General features: G+C 39.9%; 1 protein-coding gene across 1 annotated transcript in view; it reads right to left on the minus strand.

Annotated features, from left to right (window-relative positions):
* Positions 1-1,886: 1,886 nt before the first annotated feature.
* The window catches only part of PCSK1 (proprotein convertase subtilisin/kexin type 1), a 31,266-nt gene continuing 12,272 nt past the window's right edge, over positions 1,887-20,880 (minus strand). Inside the window, exons 7-14 of the mRNA XM_040090750.2 lie at positions 18,813-18,985; positions 16,444-16,656; positions 15,156-15,256; positions 13,966-14,199; positions 12,674-12,831; positions 10,903-11,036; positions 9,229-9,390; positions 1,887-4,909 (exon numbers count right to left, since the gene is read on the minus strand). Coding sequence (XP_039946684.1) covers positions 4,547-4,909; positions 9,229-9,390; positions 10,903-11,036; positions 12,674-12,831; positions 13,966-14,199; positions 15,156-15,256; positions 16,444-16,656; positions 18,813-18,985 — 1,538 coding nt within the window. The 3' untranslated portion in view covers positions 1,887-4,546. The remainder of the gene's footprint in view (positions 4,910-9,228; positions 9,391-10,902; positions 11,037-12,673; positions 12,832-13,965; positions 14,200-15,155; positions 15,257-16,443; positions 16,657-18,812; positions 18,986-20,880) is intronic.

Genomic DNA, 20,880 nt, shown 5'->3' on the forward strand with positions numbered 1-20,880 from the left:
AGAAAGAGATATATGCTTAGCTACATTTGATTGGAGGCCGTCAAATAGCTGAAATTATACAACCATTAAGACATATTTTCCTGATAACCACCCTCTCTCATATATTATTTATTTATTTTTCTCTGGTATCTTAGTGGAATTTGGAACATATTAGATCTACTTTTTTTTCCAATAGACATTTAATGCATTGCTGAAAGCAAAATTTCTCATTCTTTCTGGTTACATTATTCTCACAAATTGCAGTCGGGGAAGCAATATTTTTGATGGCTACTTGTGTAATTAAACAGAAGAATGTTCACAGAAATTTGCATTATTAGTGCCTAGTGGGGTTGGAGTTTGAACCTTTTCAGTCTGCAGTTAGCAATATTAGAAAGCCAATTGATTTCTAGCAAAATACACATTTCCAGAGTTTTCCTTTTCTAAAACACTGTTGTGAATGGAATGGCTCCTCAGAGTTTTGAAACGGGACTTCCTGAAAGGAAATACTTGATCAAACAGAAAGAGTTCAGGCTGTGCAGGTACTCTGTGTTGTATAATAAATATTTTCTTCTTTTTTTTCCCTGCAATTTTTCATCTATAATTACTTTCAGAGCTGAACTAACTCAGATGCCAACTTTCCTTAGATTTGTAATGTTTGGAAAACTGCAGTTGCAAAAGCTGGGTTAATGTTGCAGAAAGAGATTCTCAGGGACAGTACAGTGCCTCCTGTTGTTCTGATGCACAAGGAGTTAATTGTGACAGTCACCTCCACAGTGTGATCTGCAAACAAAAACCCCCAATGATCAGGTGTTTCTCCTTCCCCTGAATACGATCTTTTAACAAACAGACCAATCCTCATTTAATCTATGACACTAAGGTAATGCAATAATAAATACTAGACTTAGCATTTTATTTGTAAGGCCCCCCTGCCCTTTTTCTCTCTTAAAAATAGCCTTCTGTTTAATGAAAATGCCTCTGTTTGTTTTCAGAGTGAAGAGGAGAGGGAGAGGTAAGAAAGGGGACACTTCATTTGAAAACTAAATTAGCAAATTTGGAGTTACAAGATGTGACTGACAAGAAACTCTACTTGGGTGTTTGTGGGTGAATGTAGAAAGTTCAAATGCAGCATTTCAAAACGCAGTCAACTTGAGAGAAAAAATACTGTTTAGTATGGAAGCTAGATAGTTTGCTCTAATTTAGGCTTAAATTTCTCTCTTTTCTCAACGCTACCTCAGATATCCATTTTCTGTGTGAATTTAATATATTTCTCCTAAGGGAAAGTATCGATTGAAATCACATTGAAAGTGTTTTAATTAACCCTTTAGGGCATTTGACAAAGCAGATTTTGTAATTGAGAGGCAATTGGTTACACTATTTACAGTGTATACAGGTTAAAAGTCTTGATTCTCTGCTGGCTTGAAACATGAGTAGTGGTGGAGGGAACAACAAATATTTCAACTGTTTTCATGCAAGGAAGTGAGGACCCATGTATTTACCTTGACCCCCTTATTTGTTTTGTTGCATTGCTTCTGACACACACATCTGTGTATTAAATAGGCAGAATTTTTTAACTGTCTAAATTACAGGCAGTGCTGCTGTCAGTGATGTCCACAGCAAACCTTACTTGGCTGCAGTTGTGAGAAGGGAACAAATGAGTGTTACTGGTGAAGAGATCCCTACAAAGCCCTCATTTTCAATACATTTCATTTTTTTTTCCACGGTAATTTCCCCAAGTCATTATTTTTCATTCTAAACTCAATTTCCCATTCCTTTTAAGTCAATAGTTTGACTGTATCTTACTGTTTTCTTTACAAATGTTAAGACCACACACTGAGCTCTGCTAACACATTGTATTATTCTACTAATAGACAAACCTTAACATCACATCACATATAAGTTGCAGTTGCTGTTGTAACATGCCTTTAAAATACGTTTATTGGATGAAATTGTCTCTTTCTCAAGAAAAAATCTGGTTCTTCAATATAATTTATTATGCCTTTTAAAATTCTTCCTGTTCAATAAATTTTTTTCTATATTATAAATACCTGTAATGAAAATATAATTTAAAATTCTGAGAGAAAACTGTTTTTTTTTTTTTCTTTACTTTTACATTTTTCACAAAACCCACATGGGTACCAAGGAAAGATAAACAATAAAAATAATTACTCCTGTACAAGCTGATCTGGGTTGGAAACATTCAAAAGAGAAATTTTAAACTTGTCCTCTGTTGAAACTTTGACTACACCATAGGAACTGATCTTAAAACAAAGGAGGGTATTTTGTTTCCCACCCTTCTAACCTGAAAATTTCTTTCAAGGCCTGATGGAGTGTTGCTAGTACTTTCCTCACTGTAATATACCCAAATGAGGACTGGCTAAATTTGTTATCTGAGGGAACCAGCCTCTAAGCTTCATTGCACAGGACTAAAAGTGGCCCTTACCTCGCCAGATGAGTCTACTCTGAAAATTAAACATTAGAGAAAATAAGTGCTCTCATTTTATAATAGCAGCAATTAGAAATTTTCATGGTTTGCTTGTTCATTGGTTATGCATTGCCAGAAAGCTTTTGCATGGAAAGGACAGCAAAGAGAAAGCTTTCTGATCTGGACCACTTGCAGGGATTTTTTTTTTTTTTTTTTAATTATTTCTCTTCCTAAGCAAATTTCTTAGTAGAGAGGGTGTGGTTCAGTACAAGAGATATTCAATAGTGGAGATACTATCCTCCAACTGTTGACTAGAAGAATATTAAAACATCCTCAAAACCGGCTAAAAGGCAGGCTAAATCCAAGATAGGCATAAAGCCACCACAAAGATTGGTTTTTAAATCTTACATTTGGTAAGACTATTTTCAAGGTTGTCTTTAGAGAAGTACTTTTTTTATCCACAGAAGACTTAATTAGTTACAATAAATATGTTTACCTTTAAATTACAGAATTGAGTGTGAAGTTTGAAAAACTTTTATTTGAACTGATGGATTATGAGCAAAGTGTAATATTCCTGTCTTAGAGATACTTGCATAATTTTAGGGAATAGACAGTGAAGAAGAATCTAATCAAATATATCTAGAGAGTCTGCAAAACATATTCCAATAGTAGAGAAGAGGAAGAAAAATAAAAAACAGTCAGGACTTTTTTGGGTTTTCTTTAGCACTTCAATGAGATAACTATCCCCTGGGAATCTTCATTTCCTTGTTCTAGATCCCCTACCTTTTCTGAGCATCCAACATGGCTTTCTTTTTTTTTTTTTCTTTTTCTTTTTTTTTCTTTTTCTTTTTCTTTTTTTCTTTTTCTTTTTTTTCTTTTTCTTTTTCTTTTCTTTCTTCCTTTTTTTTTTTAATATTAGAAGCAAAATAATATATCATTTTGTCTCTATTTAAAGAGGTATGTGTGGAAAACTGCAAGAGTTACTCACACTAGTTGCTTTCTGACAGCCACCTCTGCCTCAACCTTTTCTTTCCACTCCACATTCCATGCTCACCCTTCTCAGGGTATTTATTTTTCTTTTTTTTTAAATCTCAGACAAATTTGCCTTGTCTTCCTAGATGCTTTGAGAATTTTACAGTCTTAGGGTGAGCTTTTCTGCAACAGCTACCCTGTCTCTTCCACTAGGCCTGACTATTTGCAGATGTAAGCATCCCAGAAGGCAGCTGTACTACTTTGGAGACCTAACTGAGGGTCCACAGGTAGAAGGTTGGAGCCCAAAGCTCATATAATTGACACAAAGAGATCAGTACTCCATCAGGTGATTCATAACTGGTGAAAAGAAAGCCAAGTGCTCTGAAGTGAGACTCTGTCCTGATTAAACACATAGGGCCTAGAAAGACCATAAGACTCATAATTCAGGCACTTCACTTGGGTAAGTTCCAAGTCAGCTGAGAGGATGCCATCCCATGGTCTGGAATGCCTCACTGGGGGCTCTTTTTAATTAGTTTGTTTCTGTCCATAGTCTAAATTGTGAATAACTTCATCAGTGTTCACTGATACCCCAGTCCAACCCCAGCCTCCCAGATGTTCCTTTACAGGAGAACAGAAGGGCAAGGGAGCACTGTTTGGAAAAGGAGCAAAACACCTATGATGGCTGCAAGTATTAAATCAGAATAAATGACAAATATAACAGAGACTGAAATATTCACGACAAATCCATGGATGAGAATATATCCCCATAGCTTTGGCAGTTCGGTTCAAAACTGCTTGGTAATTCAGGTTTTGAATCCTACTGCATGCTGAAGTGAAGAGGGTGGAAGAATAAGTAATGGGAAAATTGTTTAAAATAGTGTTAGGGTTATCAGGGGAGTACTATTGCATTTCATGCTTGAGGGGGTAAATCTACTCTGAAGAAAGATTTTTAAAAAAGATAATACTAAAAAGTGTAATTTTCCTGCCTTATCCCCTTGCACCCGGTTTTTTTCCCTTTCTTGATATTTGTATTAAATATGAAGCAATCAAAGCAGCAATCACACAACTACAGCATACACAGATTTTTGGGAAAAAAAGAAAACAAAAAAACAACAAAAAAACCCCTACAGGTGGGGAGAATGAATATTTCCAACTCAGTGCCAAACCCTACAGTTAATTTCCTTCATTTATGATATCAACCAATGCTTGCAGCAGTCTATCATCTCTATGCTTGTAAGGTTTGGCATTGTAAAAAAGATCAACATAGTCACTGTACAGACTTTCTTCTGAGCCTCTCAGCTGGGAGGGCTTGTTCAATTTTTTGAGGGCTTGATAGAAATGTTCATATGGAATGTTTAACTTCTTGCTTGCAGTCTTCTTTGGCACTTGCTTCTGATCCATCTGTCTGCTAAAAGCACTTTGGAGTAAATGCAGCATGGCCTCTGATGGGATTTTATCTTCTGCTTTGTCACTACTGCTGCTGGTATCTTCTGCGGCTTTGGGTTTTTCACTCAGGCTCTCCAGTGTGGTACGGTCCTAGAATACAGATTAGCATGAAAAAAAGGTCAGGTGTCAATGAAAGACTGACTGAATTAAGGTTTGCTCTGCCTGGTGATCTCCATCTATGTCCGAGCAAATGTTACTTTTCCATTCAGGAGCCACTTAGGCACCTAGAAAACAAGCAGACCATTATCAACCAAAACAAACCATCAGAAGGACTATCGTGTATAAAATTTATCTCCCCACAATACAGGCTGTCATGGGTTGGCACAGTTTTGTTTCCGGAGAAATGTGGAAATGTTTTTCCCTGCCAGGACATTAGCGTTGCTTTGGGGGGAGGGGGAGGACAAGGACCTATCAGAAAGCTAGCCAAGATATTGGCAGCTAGTTCAGCCCCTGAAGATGCCAATGTGACTTTGGGAAGTGCCCGTTTAAAACCCTCATCCCCGCCGGGTCGGCCGCTTCCTTCTAAGATGGCCATGAGGTAACATCGTGGGTGGCAGGGGATCCCGGCTCAGGCCCCATTGCCTCTGGGCAGCGGGGCCGGGCCCGGACGGGCCCCGGGAGCCGCTGCCCGGACGGGGGGCGGCCCGGGCCGGCTGAGCCCCTTTCCCCGGCTGAGCCCCTTTCCCCCGGCTGAGCCCCTTTCCCCGGCTGAGCCCTTTCCCCGGCTGAGCCCCTTTCCCCGGCTGAGCCCCTTTCCCCGGCTGAGCCCCTTTCCCTGACTGAGCCCCTTTCCCCCGGCTGAGCCCCTTTCCCCGGCTCAGCCCCTTTCCCTGGCTGAGCCCCTTTCCCTGACTGAGCCCCTTTCCCCCGACTCAGCCCCTTTCCCCGGCTGAGCCCCTTTCCCTGACTGAGCCCCTTTCCCCGGCTGAGCCCCTTTCCCCGGCTGAGCCCCTTTCCCCAGCTGAGCCCCTTTCCCTGGCTGAGCCCCTTTCCCCAGCTGAGCCCCTTTCCCCGGCTGAGCCCCTTTCCCCCGCTGAGCCCCTTTCCCCGGCTGAGCCCCTTTCCCCGACTGAGCCCCTTTCCCTGGCTGAGCCCCTTTCCCCGGCTGAGCCCCTTTCCCCCGGCTGAGCCCCTTTCCCCGGCTGAGCCCCTTTCCCCGGCTGAGCCCCTTTCCCCGGCTGAGCCCCTTTCCCCGGCTGCCGGCGGCAGAGAAGAGAGAACAGCTCAGCAATGCCACATGCCCGAGGCTGCAGCAGAGGGGGCCAGGCCATGGCCCAGCTCAAGAACGGCTGGCAGCAGAGAAAGAAAGCCTGCGGCTTTGTGGCGGCTCCGAGCCGGTCCGCCCTGGATGAGACCGGGGGTGGAGGAGAGGACATCCACCAGCCTCCTGCATCAGCACAGCTTCACAGCTTTGCATCTCTGCAGCCCCGCAGCCCGGGGCAGAGAGCACATGGCCACTGCAGGCCTGGGCAGATTTCACCCTTTCCTGGCAACATGGAGCTTCTGAAGCACAACCGTTCCTTGAGAGAGAGAAGAAAGACAACAGAGGGTACGTATGAAGTCAGTGGATTAGAAGTGAAAGAACTGATAATATTACTGGAATGGGATTGGAGAAGTGGGCATTTTTAACCGGACTTCTCTGGGGTGAACTATGGAGAAATGGACTGTGCTCTGTAATCTTAATGCTGTCAGGGGGAGGGGGGGGAATGCCAATTCTAATGAAAACTGGGGACCGATGTGTTTGAGATTTAATTGAGAACTTTAAAGCCCTCGCTCCTGGGTTAGAAGGAGGTCTCAGCCTTTGAGACAAAGATAATTTTAGACTAGAAGAAGGATTCTTAAACAGTACCCCAAATACACTGAGAGGCCCATAGGTAGCCGAGGGAAAGGCTGCTAATGGATGGAACAGCACAATCTGCAAGAACTCCGGGCGGCTGCGGACTTGTGGCATTGAGAGCCACAGGACTATTTTGTCTTGTGGCGAGTATCTCCATGAGACTCTAGAGAGACTTTTCTCCCAAAGTAATGAAAGATTATGTTCAAATGGTGAAACTGCCTTAAAATCACAAGTTGTGTCTTTTCTATGTTGTTTTGTAAGTTAACAGTTTGAAGGGGGGAAGACTGGTTTTGGAATTCTGTTTTTAGGGTTTTTTTCTCCAACTTTGTTTTTCATTCTTTTAGTGTGTGTTAATAAAACTATTTGTTCACTTTTTAAGCTTAAGCCTGCTTTGCTCTTCTCCTAATCTCTCTCCCACAAAAAAAGGAATAAACACTATGACCACTACACTAAATTTAGCAACCAGAATTTAGCGAACGTAAAACCACTACTGTTGGGGGTAAAGTTTGGGGTGGTTTGTTTTTGTTTCGTTTTTGTTTGTGGGGTTTTTTTTTTTCTTTCTCTATAGAATCTTTTCCCCGCTCCCGTAAGTTGCTAAGAGACTAAATACTGATGCTTAAAGGGTGCTTGACCCACACAAAAGGAGGGCAGTAGACACTTAGTTTGAGGGGGAGGGAAAGGCTCGGGACTCAGGGAGCTGAGGGTGCCCTTCTTCCGCTCTCAGTTTCAGAGAGGACAGTCGGGTGACTGCCAGCTGCGTGGGGTCCACTGTTGACAGAGGCTCCGGTCCTGGGAATTCTATCATCTGCTGGAGCGCCCAGGCATTCAGAGCTCCTCCCCTGCCCTGCTGGAGCTGGGTCAGCCTCTGTCCAGCCATCACAGTTTCTTCAGCACAGCTCACTTTGCCTGCTGGGACACCCCCTACCTGCTGGGACAACCCACCCTTTCCAGCCATCAGCCCCGGAGTTTCCACCGTTTTGGCTTGGTGCTCTCGGGGTCCCAAGAGATCAGACTGCCCGGGACTTGTGAGACAAAGCCCCTCGGGGTTCTTGGTTCTGTTTATTTTTATTGTTATTGCTGTAGGTTTTGGGTTTTGTTTGTCCTGTTATATTTACGAGTACAGGACTGTTATTCCTTTCCCCATAGCTCTGACTGAAAAGCCTTTTTATGCTTCTAAATTATAATAACTTGGAGGGAACGGATTGGAATTCCCCATTCCCAGAGACGCCCCACCTCTCCCTAGCAGATACCTATCTTTTCAAACCAAGACAACTACATTATTGGTGTTTCTGTCCAGTTACATTAAATTAAAACCATTACGTAGGCATTTATAAATTCAGACTCCACGTTGGCAGGATACTACGCATCATATTACGCCAGTATTTGTCCCAGTCTTAAGAGAGATTTCTAATTGTGCCATGGAACACAGCACTCAAAATGAAGAAACATACGTGCAGTGGTGATGGCTGCTCTGATTGTGCCTTGTACCCTTAAGAAAAGGACAGAACCAGTATTTTCACGTAACCTTCTCTGTAGATGATCTCATCTGAGAAAAAGTGAAGTATGGCTAATGGGTGATCATAACACATCAAGGAGATTTTGGAAGAGCAGTCCCAAATACAGGTTGACAGAGCAGTTGGTAAGAGGCATGATCTTGTTTAAAGGTTAGTATACGCTGGCAGAGCTTCCTCACTCAACCTAGAACTGTATTTCTAACTGAACACTCATTTTATATTCATGTAATTTTTACCATGTCCATCCATTTTCTCCTACAGCACCTGCTGAATCCACTTTTACTTTCTTCCAATTTCTCTTCTTGCCCAGACCTGGCTGCCAGACCTGGGGATATTTATGCAAGAGATTAAAAAACCATTATCACGCCCACCTTTCATAACCTGTCTGAGGAAGGTTAAACTGTCTGTGCGTTACAGATATCCTAATTACTTAATGGGAAGATAATTTGATGTGATGGGATTATTTTCTGAATCTGGTGATGTAATCAAGCACATTGAAAATATGCATTACTACCATCCTGTGCATCCTGAAACCCAGGGTCACTCTGCCTTGTTGTATTTTCAGATCACTATTATCTGTAGGGTAAACGGGGTGCTAAAGGATATAACAGCAACATCCACTGAGCCAAACCATTTGAATGAATGAATCCCTGACTTTCATCAAACCCTTTGTCCCTCAAATTCCTTCCAAACTCACTGGAAGCACTCCAGGAAGCAAAGTTCCTTTAGAATGTGACACTTGTTGTCAGTAGAATAGCCTAAGTTTCTTGTGTTTTTCAGAGCTGTCTTCTTCCCTCCTACCACTCAACTGCATTTGCCATAGAGTTCCTTGCTTTAGGAGCAATTTCCTGTTATCATCCTAAACCCCTTAAATGTTGCAATTCAAAAACAGAGACTAATAATAATATCAGTTATCGACATGCAAAATTATGATATACACTCAAAACCAGTTGAGTTAGACTAAATGAATACAAAATGAATATATGTCTTCTTACTAGGCAAAAAAAAAAATATAGAAACTGAAAAGCATGTAAAGAATAAATGTAATATAACTCTACCTCTATAAGATCTGTCATCTTCTCCACTCCTCTTCTGTCATTCTGCACAGCATTATAGTATGTATACACACGTGGCTGCTTCATGTGTTCAGGCTGCGTAGCAGTGCCATGCAAAATCAATTTCCAGTTTACAATCCTCCCCTCATTTTGTATTCGTTTGGACTGAAAAAAACCCATGGCATCAGAATAGGTTTTCAGGACATAGGAGATCAAAATAGACACTTGAATGCAAAGTACACAGAAGCGACCCAAGCAAACTATAAGGCTTTCAATACCAACCTACAGAGTATGATTCATAAGCACAAAACCCGCAGATATAGTAGTGACAGAATATATTAGGATGTGGGATTTAATACAATAACTTAACCACTCAAAATACTCACATTTTGACATAACTTAATTATTGAAACATCATGTAAGAATCAATCGAATTTTGTCATAAAGCAGAATGCTAGAAGTACCTGAAGTAGTATTTTGCATCATTTGAACTTGTTCACTAGGCCATTCCTTGGTAATTTCCTTATAAAAGTTACCATTAGAAATGTGAAATACTATTCTTTGCTATTATGTGTTGTACAACAGCAATCTGAAATACAGTGTGTGGAAGAAAGCAGCAAATGTTTATCTATAAATTTTGGTTGCAATGCTTCAGAAGTAGAAAGTGTAAGAGACAAGCACAGAAAACACAACCTTTGAGGTGAGGAAAGAGTGTATTATGCCTTGAGGACAAAAATCTTGCTTCACATTTCAGGAAGCTCTCTCTTGAAATGGGAGCTAATTTACAACCAAAATGCTCTTCTTAACTTCGTTCCACAAAAATGCATTAAAAGAGCAGGACATCTGTAACCGTGGGGTTATCTATAAGCCTGCAGTATTAACGCTACACTGCTGATAGTAATATTTACTCCTGGTGCCTTGTCCATCTGTTCAGTCCTTGCAATAGCCTCCTGTGTACAGTTTGAAGGCTCAGTGTCTAAGAGGAAGCTTCCCAATTTTGGCAAGATCTGATCCCTAAGGACAAACTTATTAATAGACAACTTCAACGAGATGAGTGAGCTTGATCACTTTCTTTTTGAAGGGAATTATTTTTCAGTTGCCTACTCAGCAGCTTAATTCTGGTGTCTTGCTGTTGTAATCCATATCCCTAGGTGGCTTTAGTAAACTGATGTATTTTGTATCTGTAGACTGCTTGGCTTTAATCCTTAAACATTGTTCAGCACTACGTGCTCTCAGAAAGAAATTAGGGAAATGTATACATCACAATAGGTCGCTGAGACGATTGCTAAAAAATCAATTCAAAAGGTTTTCAGTTAATGAAAACTGTGCACATGGACCAGGAGAAGACTAGATCCATGCTGTGTTCTTTTCTGAAGAAAAGGATTTCCAGTTAACCGTATGCTAATTTGATTGCATATTTCAATCCAAGAATCACAGAAAACTTATCAAATGATTAATTTTGGTGACATGTGTCTGCAAAACACAATCATGAATTTTTTTTGACAGGTGCATGTCACTGAAATGAGATTGGTGTTTTGCATTTACATAAAGAACAAGACAATCTGACCCTTTCTTTTTTCTTTAGTCTTTGTAAGTCTTTGTAGGTATGAGTGATCATTTCATCTGTGTTAGCTCCCAAACACAGCTACTTAGCTACTTAGCTACAGGCAGACTTACCATATCAGTAACTCTTAAAATCCAGGTGCCTGTTGGATTTTCCCCCCATGTGTGGACAGACATGAAGTCCCAGTTCTTGAAGCCATTTGGAGATTTGTCTCTCTGTCTCTCAGCCAGTAAGACAGTGCTGGTCCCTGTGTGGGTGGAAGATCAACACTCTCATTGTCCATGCACTGCCTGGTCCTACTTTTCATATTTCATATTCAGCTTGCACAGTGTCTAGAGCAGAGGTGACCTGGAAAATACACTGTTCAGCAGTGGCTCCTTTAGCACCAGCTCCTGTAATTATTTTTACAGCAGTGCTTAGGAGTGCACAAGCTGTTAGGTCACACCAAGAAGGTACATCTTGTTCAGTGTTCTATCTCTGGCACGAAAAGCTAGTGAATGCTCATAAAAGAAGCATAAGGAGAAGATGTCGGGCACAACCAGTCTTTCCTACAGATGAGCTGTTTAAGAAACTTCTGAAATGGAAGTTTTTAAGGCAAACCAGCTCATGCAGTATTACGAAACCACAGTCTTATCATGATTTCATCACTGGGTTGTTTTTGGTTTTTTGTGGTTTTTTGTTTTGTTTTGTTTTTGGGGTTTTTTTTGGCGGGGTGGGGGTTTTTTTTGGGGGGGCGGGTTTGTTTGTTTGTTTTGGGTTTTTTTGGTGGTTTTTTGTTTTTGTTTTGTTTTTTTTGTTTGGGGTTTTTTGTTTGTTGTTTTGTTTTGGTTTTGGTTTTTTTTGTTTTTTTCTGAGTGGATGTATATTGTTACAGCCTGGTCCTCCAACAAGGTGAAAAAAGCATTTGCATTGTTATTATTACAAAAATGCTGCAGCTCACAAAGCATTTCTGCAGCAAAAGAGGTTGTACTGCACAGGAGGAAATTTGTTTGGCTTGTTTAAATAAAAGGAAAAGAGCGATGGAGCAATATTTACATAATAAGGAGCAGTGAAGCCCCAAGGAGCCTTATTACAATTTATAGATATATTTAAATGTAACACCATAAATATAGAAAAAGAATGTCATACATTTGCTACTAATGTTTGCAGGAATGTAGAAAAGTAGCAAGAAACAAGAGAAAACCAATTTAACCATGAAAGCAAAATGATAGTGCAGTGGAGGCAGCAGTACTTGATGATTGCTACCTAGAAACAAGAGTAATTAGATCAGCCTGATATTTAAATTCATATGTGAAACCTTGTCATTTTTTTCCTATTAATACTAGTTGATCTAACAGACTTTACTCTTAGCTGTTTATATTATATTTTGGGGTTTTTTGTCTTATTGTGCTGCTTCGAGGAATTATCAAGACAGCTTGCCGTATTCTAGCTCATTTAGTACAGTTGTACTAAGGTGCCTAACAAAACCACTTTGTTTTTCTAAATACACCAGTGGCGAGATGCATGAAATGAAACCTAAGGATTCAGATATCCTCAGTTAGAGTATTAGGCTGCTAAAACACAGGAAGTCTGATAAGAATTATTGATCTGTAATTCATTGGCTGCCCGGAGCCCTGAGGTTTCATAGGTTCAGTTACCTCTGTGAAAACATTCTGAGCCTTCATTTTCTGAAGTTATGATTTTCAAATCTCTTTTCACAAAAACAACCCAGAACAGATGAAGCTTGAAGTGGGGTCTCTATAGCTCCCTGGATGCTTTGTCCTCACTGAATTTGTCCAATGATATATTTAGCTCTCTTTAACCACTGAAAACCACTTCTTTTTTCATTAAGTAAATGCTATACACTACAGCAACACAAACAAAATGTGTCTTTGCCTCCCATACCTGATGGAGAAACCAGAGTGACATGAAGATCACCTCTACGGGAATACTCAATTGTTGCCTCGAGCTGCACATGCTCCAGAGATGCAACGGAGTTCTCTTGACCCTCACAGGCTTTTGTGGGAATTTCAATGATGACTTCTTCATTTGCTCTTAATAATCTGTCAAAATTGAAGTAGTTCTTTGATTGCCCACAGGAGCTTTTGATTCTGGGTCATGAAGTGTAAATAACATGTTTAACAGCCATTTCAGAATGATGAGAAAGGAAGAGTCAATGCCAGCTCAACAAAAAAAGGTAATGTCTGCTGTTCTTGCTCTGCACAGAGGGAGACTCTGCATAGCTTTCTCTGCACAGTTCCCATTACTTCCAAACAGAATGGAAATTTAAATCTCCACGTAAATAATTCTAAACTCAGGATGATGGGATCATAATGTAACATACAGGACTGCAATAAAAACACGTAATGAGCAAGTGTGACATACATCAGTAGTGGGTCAATATTCTGTGAAAAAGACAGAGTCCATAAAAACAATTTGATAGTAAAATCACATAAATAATAAGATTCACTCCAAAACACTGCAAAATATTTCTGTGAACAGACCTTTGTTGCATTCACGTGGTATAATTTCAGCCTTTGACATAGGTAATTTTTTCTGGATAAAAATCTGTATATGAGAACATGTGGAGACAAAAAGAATCTAGATATCCTTATTGATTATCAGCTCAGTGACTAATGGTAATTAATCTGTCTGTTCAGGCTCACTGTGCTATAGGCATGTGGCTGATAAGACTTTTCTGTGGGTCTTTGGGACATTTGTGTTTCATAAGAGAAGCTACAGACGATTAAAGCTCAATATATCACCTTGATTTCAACATATACAAGCCTGTCATAGGACAAGAATTGCTAAGACCCAATACAGACACATTTATTTTTTAAAAATCTTTGTGAGACATCAATATCTTTTATGTGTCTTCTAATGGTTTCCTAAAAATTCACAGCCTTGCTGATTGGGATCAGCCTCACAGTATCATCCTTCATACACTGTCTGAAAAAGCAGACATAATAATTTTGGTCTTTGTTAAGGCTTCATGCTAGTACTTTCTATCAGTCTTACACTAAAGAAAACAAACCAAGAAGTAAATGCTTCCCTGCCTCTGGGGAATACAGTCTGGTGAAACTGAACAAACCAAAAGAAGTCCCTTATTCTTGTTCAGAGCAACCTGTGAAGAATATGATCCTTCAGGCTTTATTACAATAGACACCAGCTTGGTAACTGGTAATGCAAATCCTTACCTGGGTTCAAAGCTCTTATCTTTGACAATACACTCTCTCTTTTCTGGTACATGTTTCCATCTTTTGGGATCAGCTAAATCTACCAAGGCATTGGCATTGAGTAGCCCAAACCCAAACCGGCTGTTGACCATCAATCCTGCTCCATTTTTTTTCCATCCTGGATTTCCAGCCAGTGGATCATATTCTGAGGTCCACACTACCAAGTGCTGCATATCCCTCCATGTTAGACCTGGGCTGTTCGGAAAATGTTGCTTGTTAGTTGTTTCAGGGTTATCCATGATTTTTCTATCAATTATTAGACTGAAACAGAAAATGCTTCGAATGTATACGGCATCCCACTGTTCTATAACACACAGCATATTGCACTTATCCTCACAATACATCTCCAGGCAGACAAGATTTCTGTGTCCATGAAGAACAGGTATCTAGGAAGAGTAGAGTTCAATCCTCCAAAACAAATCAAATATTTTAAGTTAGCTATCAATACTAGATTTTCCCATCCATCTTTTTAGGACCTGGACTTTGGATATTTGACTCCATCTGTGACTCACCCTATACCATTTAGAGTATCTAAGTGCTTTGGCTCCCATCACCGAAGGGTTGTGCAGTAGAAAACAGAGCTGAATCTACACTACAAGAGTATTAAACTTATGCACCACTGCCTAATGTGTTTTCTGTGGAAAAAAACCAGCCATTGTCCTGTCCTTTCTTATCTTCCCCAAGATTTAAATTCTGCCTACCTGCCCTACAGGATCCAAACCTGGCTGCTCCCTGCCTGCTCTGACAGACAAGCTTGGGCACCTTCCTTTTTGTGCCTCATCACTGGCAGAAATTTTTCTGTAATATGGCTGAGGCTCAGTTTAAACCCCTGCAGACTATTGTCTTCAGATCACATTCTCCTGAATCCATGTGCACCCTCACTTTTACATGCATCTGACCAGAAATCAGTAAATGATTTTGCCAATACACAAAATATCCCCCAGTCATCATGATTTACTCACATAGGTTCTGCTTTTCTAGGAAGGTGTTGGGGCAAGTAGCTGCTTATTTTAGTCATCAGCCTGAGCAAGTCTGACTGACAAAAAGTGCAGCTGCACTATGAGTTAGCACCTCTTAAAACAGGCATTTTGGGGAAGGTGATGGGGTGGTTGAGAGAGGGGAGTTTCAAAGCTGACGGTGTGACATCTTACTTTGCTTCCAGTGCCAGAGCAAAAATTCCTGCTGCCAGAGGTGCAGATGCAGAGGTCCCCGTGTGAGTTTCTGTACATTCATTGTGAAGATCAACACTTGTCTTGACAGAAAATGAAACAAAAGCAAAAGCAAAAACAAAACCCACAAAGCCCACAAAACAAAACAAAACAAAACAAAACAAAAAACCAAAAAAAAAAACACAAAAAAACCCCATAAATAAACAGTTGTAAATGCAGTCATATCCATACTCACAAACATAAGTACGTGTCCCTTACTGGGTGTGTATTAATACACTCCTCACCAGCAGAAAACGTGATGAGTGTTTAAATCTGTTCATATTTCAACCCAATCTTTTTACTTCAACTATAATTTTAGTATCAAAGCATTTTGTGTTGGAACAGAATACTCCCACACTGCATATCTTATTTTAGTTTAAAGTTTCACAGTAAGTGTTTCAGGCTTACTGGTGAATCATGAAAACAGATCATTGTGTTGGGCCTAGAACATTCAAAATTACTGCTTACTAGGAAATTACTCATAGGATTAGTATTGGTGTTCTGCTCCCTCTTCAGCAGAAGAACTATAATTTGCAACGAATAAACACCAAACTCATCAGCCCATGTATCTAAATCTCAATTATAAAGAGAAGCCACTTAGTAAGGAATGAAGTCCAGGCTAACTTGGAATGACACTCTTTTAATCCTCATCAGTGCAGTGTATTGTAAAATTAGCATCTACCAGGGCTGGACAGAAATTACAGGTATTTCGGTATTATTGTACCACAGCAATTTGATTCAGCACAATTAAGGAAGGCTCACAGACTTCTATGCCTGCTTGCTGAGTTTGGAAGGTTCGGAGGCACTGTTGTTGCTGTCTCTCGCTTAAAAAAGGTAATGGCAAAGGTATAACAGAGGCCCTGACATCACAGGTTTTCTTTTAACTCTGAATCTCTATTCATTTGCCCTTTGTGAAGAATAGTGCCATATCAAACCATGCAGAGACCACTTTCATACACAAACAGCATTCACAAACCATGGACAAATTCAACATGTTGATTCAACTGCATCAATAAAATGATTTTGTTTAGCTGTTGCTTTAAGGTTGAAGAATACAGGAATACAATCACTTTTTGGGTTATAAATCCCTTAAAGTTTTCAGATGAAAGCACTAAGCACATAACATACAAAATAAAGCTGCCACTCAAAGCCAAGCATTTAAGAGGTTTCATTTGTTATTTGCATATATTGTACCTTTCTATTAGTTCTGAAACTGGTAAAAGCAACTTACAATTCTTTGGTCAGTATAATCCCCACTGCTGTATGCTGTGGCCAGAGTTGAAGAGCACTTCTCTGCATACCAGGGAGAAAGCCCTTGCTGAGAAGCACTGCTAATGGAGATTGTGTATATGCTATCAGTGTAACCATCACAGTCACAGTTGTCACCCTGACGACCTCCATTCCCTGAAGCCCACACGAAAATGGAGCCTTTCCCATTTCGGCCCTAAGGGGAAAAAAAAAAAACAAAACAAAACAAAACCAAACACCACAAAACAGTTACCGAAGAGATTTCAGATCTCACAATGTATCCTTAACAACTTTTTTCCTCAAAAAGCCTAATATAGCAAACATGGAAGAGGAGCAATTTCCAAAAGTGCTGCAGAAAACAAGAGAGAATAAACCAGCTGTTTGAGATATCCCACTGCTCGCCCTACAGCACAGCTCTTAATCTCACTGGCCTAGGGTTTAGTTTTCCAGATACAGCAACTTTCCTCAGGTTTTCAAGTTAAAAAACAGAGTCTGTGTTCAATGAGTAAATTTTTCCACATGCTGCTGTTTGATTCTCACCATTTCTAGAAAAATTGCCTTAAAAAAAAAGAATTGGCAAGTCTTTCAGGGTTTATTTAATTTTCCTTTCCTGTACTCACAGAGGTATGGGTTAGGAGTATGAATGATGGGCACATCTCTTTTCTCTCACAGATCCATGGGTCAGCAACACCAGCCTCCAGGGATAACCATATAAAACATCACAGCTATCGCAGAGGAAACATACATCACTATCCCGTCCTAAGCTCTACTAGATCTCCCGAGGAAAATAAATGTTTTGTGTGACAAGCAAAATTTCATGTGTTGTTCATTATTAATATATATGCACATACATGTTCGTTATTAATATAAGCACATTTTAATATTCCGTGGCAGTTGGAATACAAAATATTTTTTTATTATTCCACTCAGGTGAGATTTGCAGTTCTTTATGCAAATGCTAAGATATTTACAGCACTTACACATTAAAAGCAAAGAAAAATAATATGTACTCTGTGACAAAATTTTAAATTTGGAAAGGCAAGACATATCAACTGCAGAAAATTATATAGCGTTCTTGAAAACAAAGACTGCATTCCGAAATAGCTCTGGTGTATCCCAACACCTGCTCTGATTTCCCTTAGAATGATGGTAACACTTCCTTGGTTCTTCAGGTTAAGCCTGTGCTCAGGTGCTCCACCAGAGCAGCAGTGAAGAATCCAAGGATTAGAGTTGTTGCAATCCAAACATGGGCTGACTTTAGGCAGAATGGAGATCAGACAGACCGTTGCAAAAGGAATGCTTGCATCCTGAGAGATAAATGGGTACATTTGTTCCCCATCAGAAATAAAACAAACTGGAAAAAAAGATACATTCTCCACCAAAGAACCTGCTTTTTAAGAATAAGACCAATGAATATTTGTTGCCTCATTTCCACCTTTAATTATCCCTGTAGTTTTACTACCTACCTATGGGCATATAACCTGTTACAAGCCTCTCCTCTCCGTCTCCATTATTTCCTCAGAGTATCTTTGTCAGCTGTCAGCATCTGAATTGTTCTCTCCTTTTCTCCTTCTGCCTACTGATATTAATGGCCCTTTACCCAAAATTTTCTGTTTGCTTGTCCTTCAAGCTATTTCTCTCTTCTCCCCTCTATGATTCAGTCTTCTTCTCTTTATTAGTACCTGTCCATCTTTAGACATCTTTTCACCTCATTGGCAAGAACTAAGTAGTTTACTAATAAATTCATGGCAGCTCTCAGTTTGCACCCAATTTATCACCCAAACAGATCCAAAGAGTGTAACAACAACAACAAAAACAAACAAACAAACAAAAAATTGCTCCCAGTACTCTTCAGCATTTGTACTGTTTGCATTTTAATTGGATCATGACATGCACCAATTTATAAATTAATGCAATTAGCACAATACAAGCTCATCCACAGGGTGCTGAAATGCATCACTATTTCACACAGCAAACTGTTCATGAAGCAGGAATTTTACATTAAATTTTATGGGCTTTCAGTGCAGAAATCCAATTACTGTTCGGTGTAAAACAAGCAGCAGAGAAGGGTGGGTGTAGGGTGAGAAAAAGGCAGCAAAACTAAGGATGCAAAAAAAAAAGCTTATCCATTTAGCAGCTAATAACCAGTTTAGAAAGCCCTAGTGGTGTTTTCTCAAAAATCCCTTCTATCTGGAAATTTCTCTCACATGTACTATTAAAATGTATTGTGTCCATTCAAATATATTTGAGCAAAGACAGCACAAACAATTTTCATTTCTTCTCTGGTATCAACAATTTTAAAGTTCTCTTCTCTGCTAAATTTTTGCTTCCTTTTTCTCTGAAGTATCGTACCTGGTTTATCCCATACTCAAAAGCCTTCTGTGCCAGTCTCCCAGGTCCCTCCACAGTTTTGCCATCATCATTAGGGCCCCAGCTTGCACTGTAAATATCCACATGTTCTGGATTGAAACCAATGGAACTGGCCTCAATAGCATCAGTAACTATTCCATCCAGCATTCGTATACCTTCACAGGAAAAAAAAAAAAAAAAAAAGCAGACTGGATTACTTTCTGTTCCCTCCTCCTTGTCTTTGTTAGCTGGTTTTAATGTTACCAGTAAAATTAAGCTATAAGTACTGCAACCACAGCCAACTGTTGTTCATGCAAGCAATATTCAGAACAGCTCCTGTCAGTGTAAAACAGTACTGTTAGACTTTATTTGCAAAGCTCAGTGTTTCTCTACAAATGTAAAAAAAAAAAAAACAACTTAAATTCTTGTTAGTCTCCTATTTATTTCTTTCCCTCCTTCTACAAAGACCCAAGAAGATGATGTCTTGCTTACTGTTCCCATTTTTTCTTACTGCTTTCTCTTTCTTCCTCCTTCTTCTCTCACATCTGCAACAAAGACTTCTCAAACTGCTAAAATGCCACTGAAATAAAATAAGTTTTACCAACGTTACTTTTAAGAGTTCTAAGAGCTTTAGTTCAAAGATGTAGTTCTGAATTTTCTGACTAAAGCACTTGGCTCTAACAGTAATTAAAGGTTTTGCTATCTCTGTGATGCTGCAAATTCACTAGCTCTTCAATTTGCCCCACAGAAAAAAAATCTCACTGTTTTTCTACTGCCACAGGTTTTTTTCTACTGTGAGCAATCCTGAGATATCTAGTCATTAACAATTTATTAGAATCTGCATGATCTAATCTCCTTCAGAGCAAGCCTGGGCTCAGTGATACTGAAAATTCAGGTGCAGGCAGTGGTTCATCTGCACTGGATCCTTTGCTGTGCAAAGCAGTGAGGCTTCTACCACTGTCCAATGCTGGAAGACAGCATAAAAAGCAGAAATCTGGCAAAATTCCCACTGTGGCATGGCTCTTACAGCAACAGCAGCAATATATATAAGACCCACAGCAATCAGGATTCAGCCTATGTCTACAGGCAATAAAGATGTCTGGGCTCCCTTGGATTTGGCAGGTTAGTACTACAATGCAGCTGCGCTGTTGCTGGCAGTTGGTGAATTATGAGTACTCATTTTCTAATATTTTCCACAAAACAGGGGTTCTGCCAAAGCACAGCAGGTAAAATGTAGCCATTCTATTAAAACAACAACAACAACAACAAACCTCCAACCTTACCCTTGCAGCTCAGGATCCTTTTTTTTTTTTTTTTTTTTTTAATGCTATCAAGCAGGGAAAAAAAGGCTGCAAGCATTGTTCTTTTCTTCTTTTCCCAAATGGTTGACTTCTTAATACTCCTAATGCCTCCAAGATAAAGCTGAGCTTTATTATTTCATATTCATTAGTGCTAAAATCAGACAAAGGAGTTAATCCACTCTACCACAGCTGCTCCATTTTCACTCACAAAGCTGGGAAAAGAACCGAGGTCTATCCTGTGCCTCAGCTACTTAAAACACCACTTACCCAGGATTGTCTTAAACAGAGAATGACTTGGTTACTCTTTTCTCTGTTGGTTCAGAATTGCCAGATTCTCTCATGCCAGCAAAGATCTGCCCCTGTGAAAGTGACTGCAAGCCCCAGGTGAGAGCTTGCAACACATAATGAGATAGTGGGAATGCAAGCACTAATGTGCACAAGTCTGCAAATAAATAAGTAATAAGGGGAAAAAAAAGGAAAAAAAAAAAGAAAAAAAAAACCAAACCCAAGCCCAACAAACAAACAAAACAAACAAAACAAAACAAGCCACCAACCAAACAAAAAACCAAACCAAACCACAAAACACAAACAAAAAACCCCAAACCAAACCAAACCAAACCAAACCAAACCAAACCAACAAAAAAACCAAACCACACCCCAAAAACAACGACTCTACACTGATGAAAACAGCTGAAGGAAAAAATCACTGCCTTGCCTTCCTGATCGTCAGAAATCCTGATGGTTCAAGTCAGCTCAGGGATTTGATGACT

Source organism: Hirundo rustica, chromosome Z (assembly GCF_015227805.2).
Source record: "Hirundo rustica isolate bHirRus1 chromosome Z, bHirRus1.pri.v3, whole genome shotgun sequence".
Classification (NCBI taxonomy): Eukaryota; Metazoa; Chordata; class Aves; order Passeriformes; family Hirundinidae; genus Hirundo; species Hirundo rustica.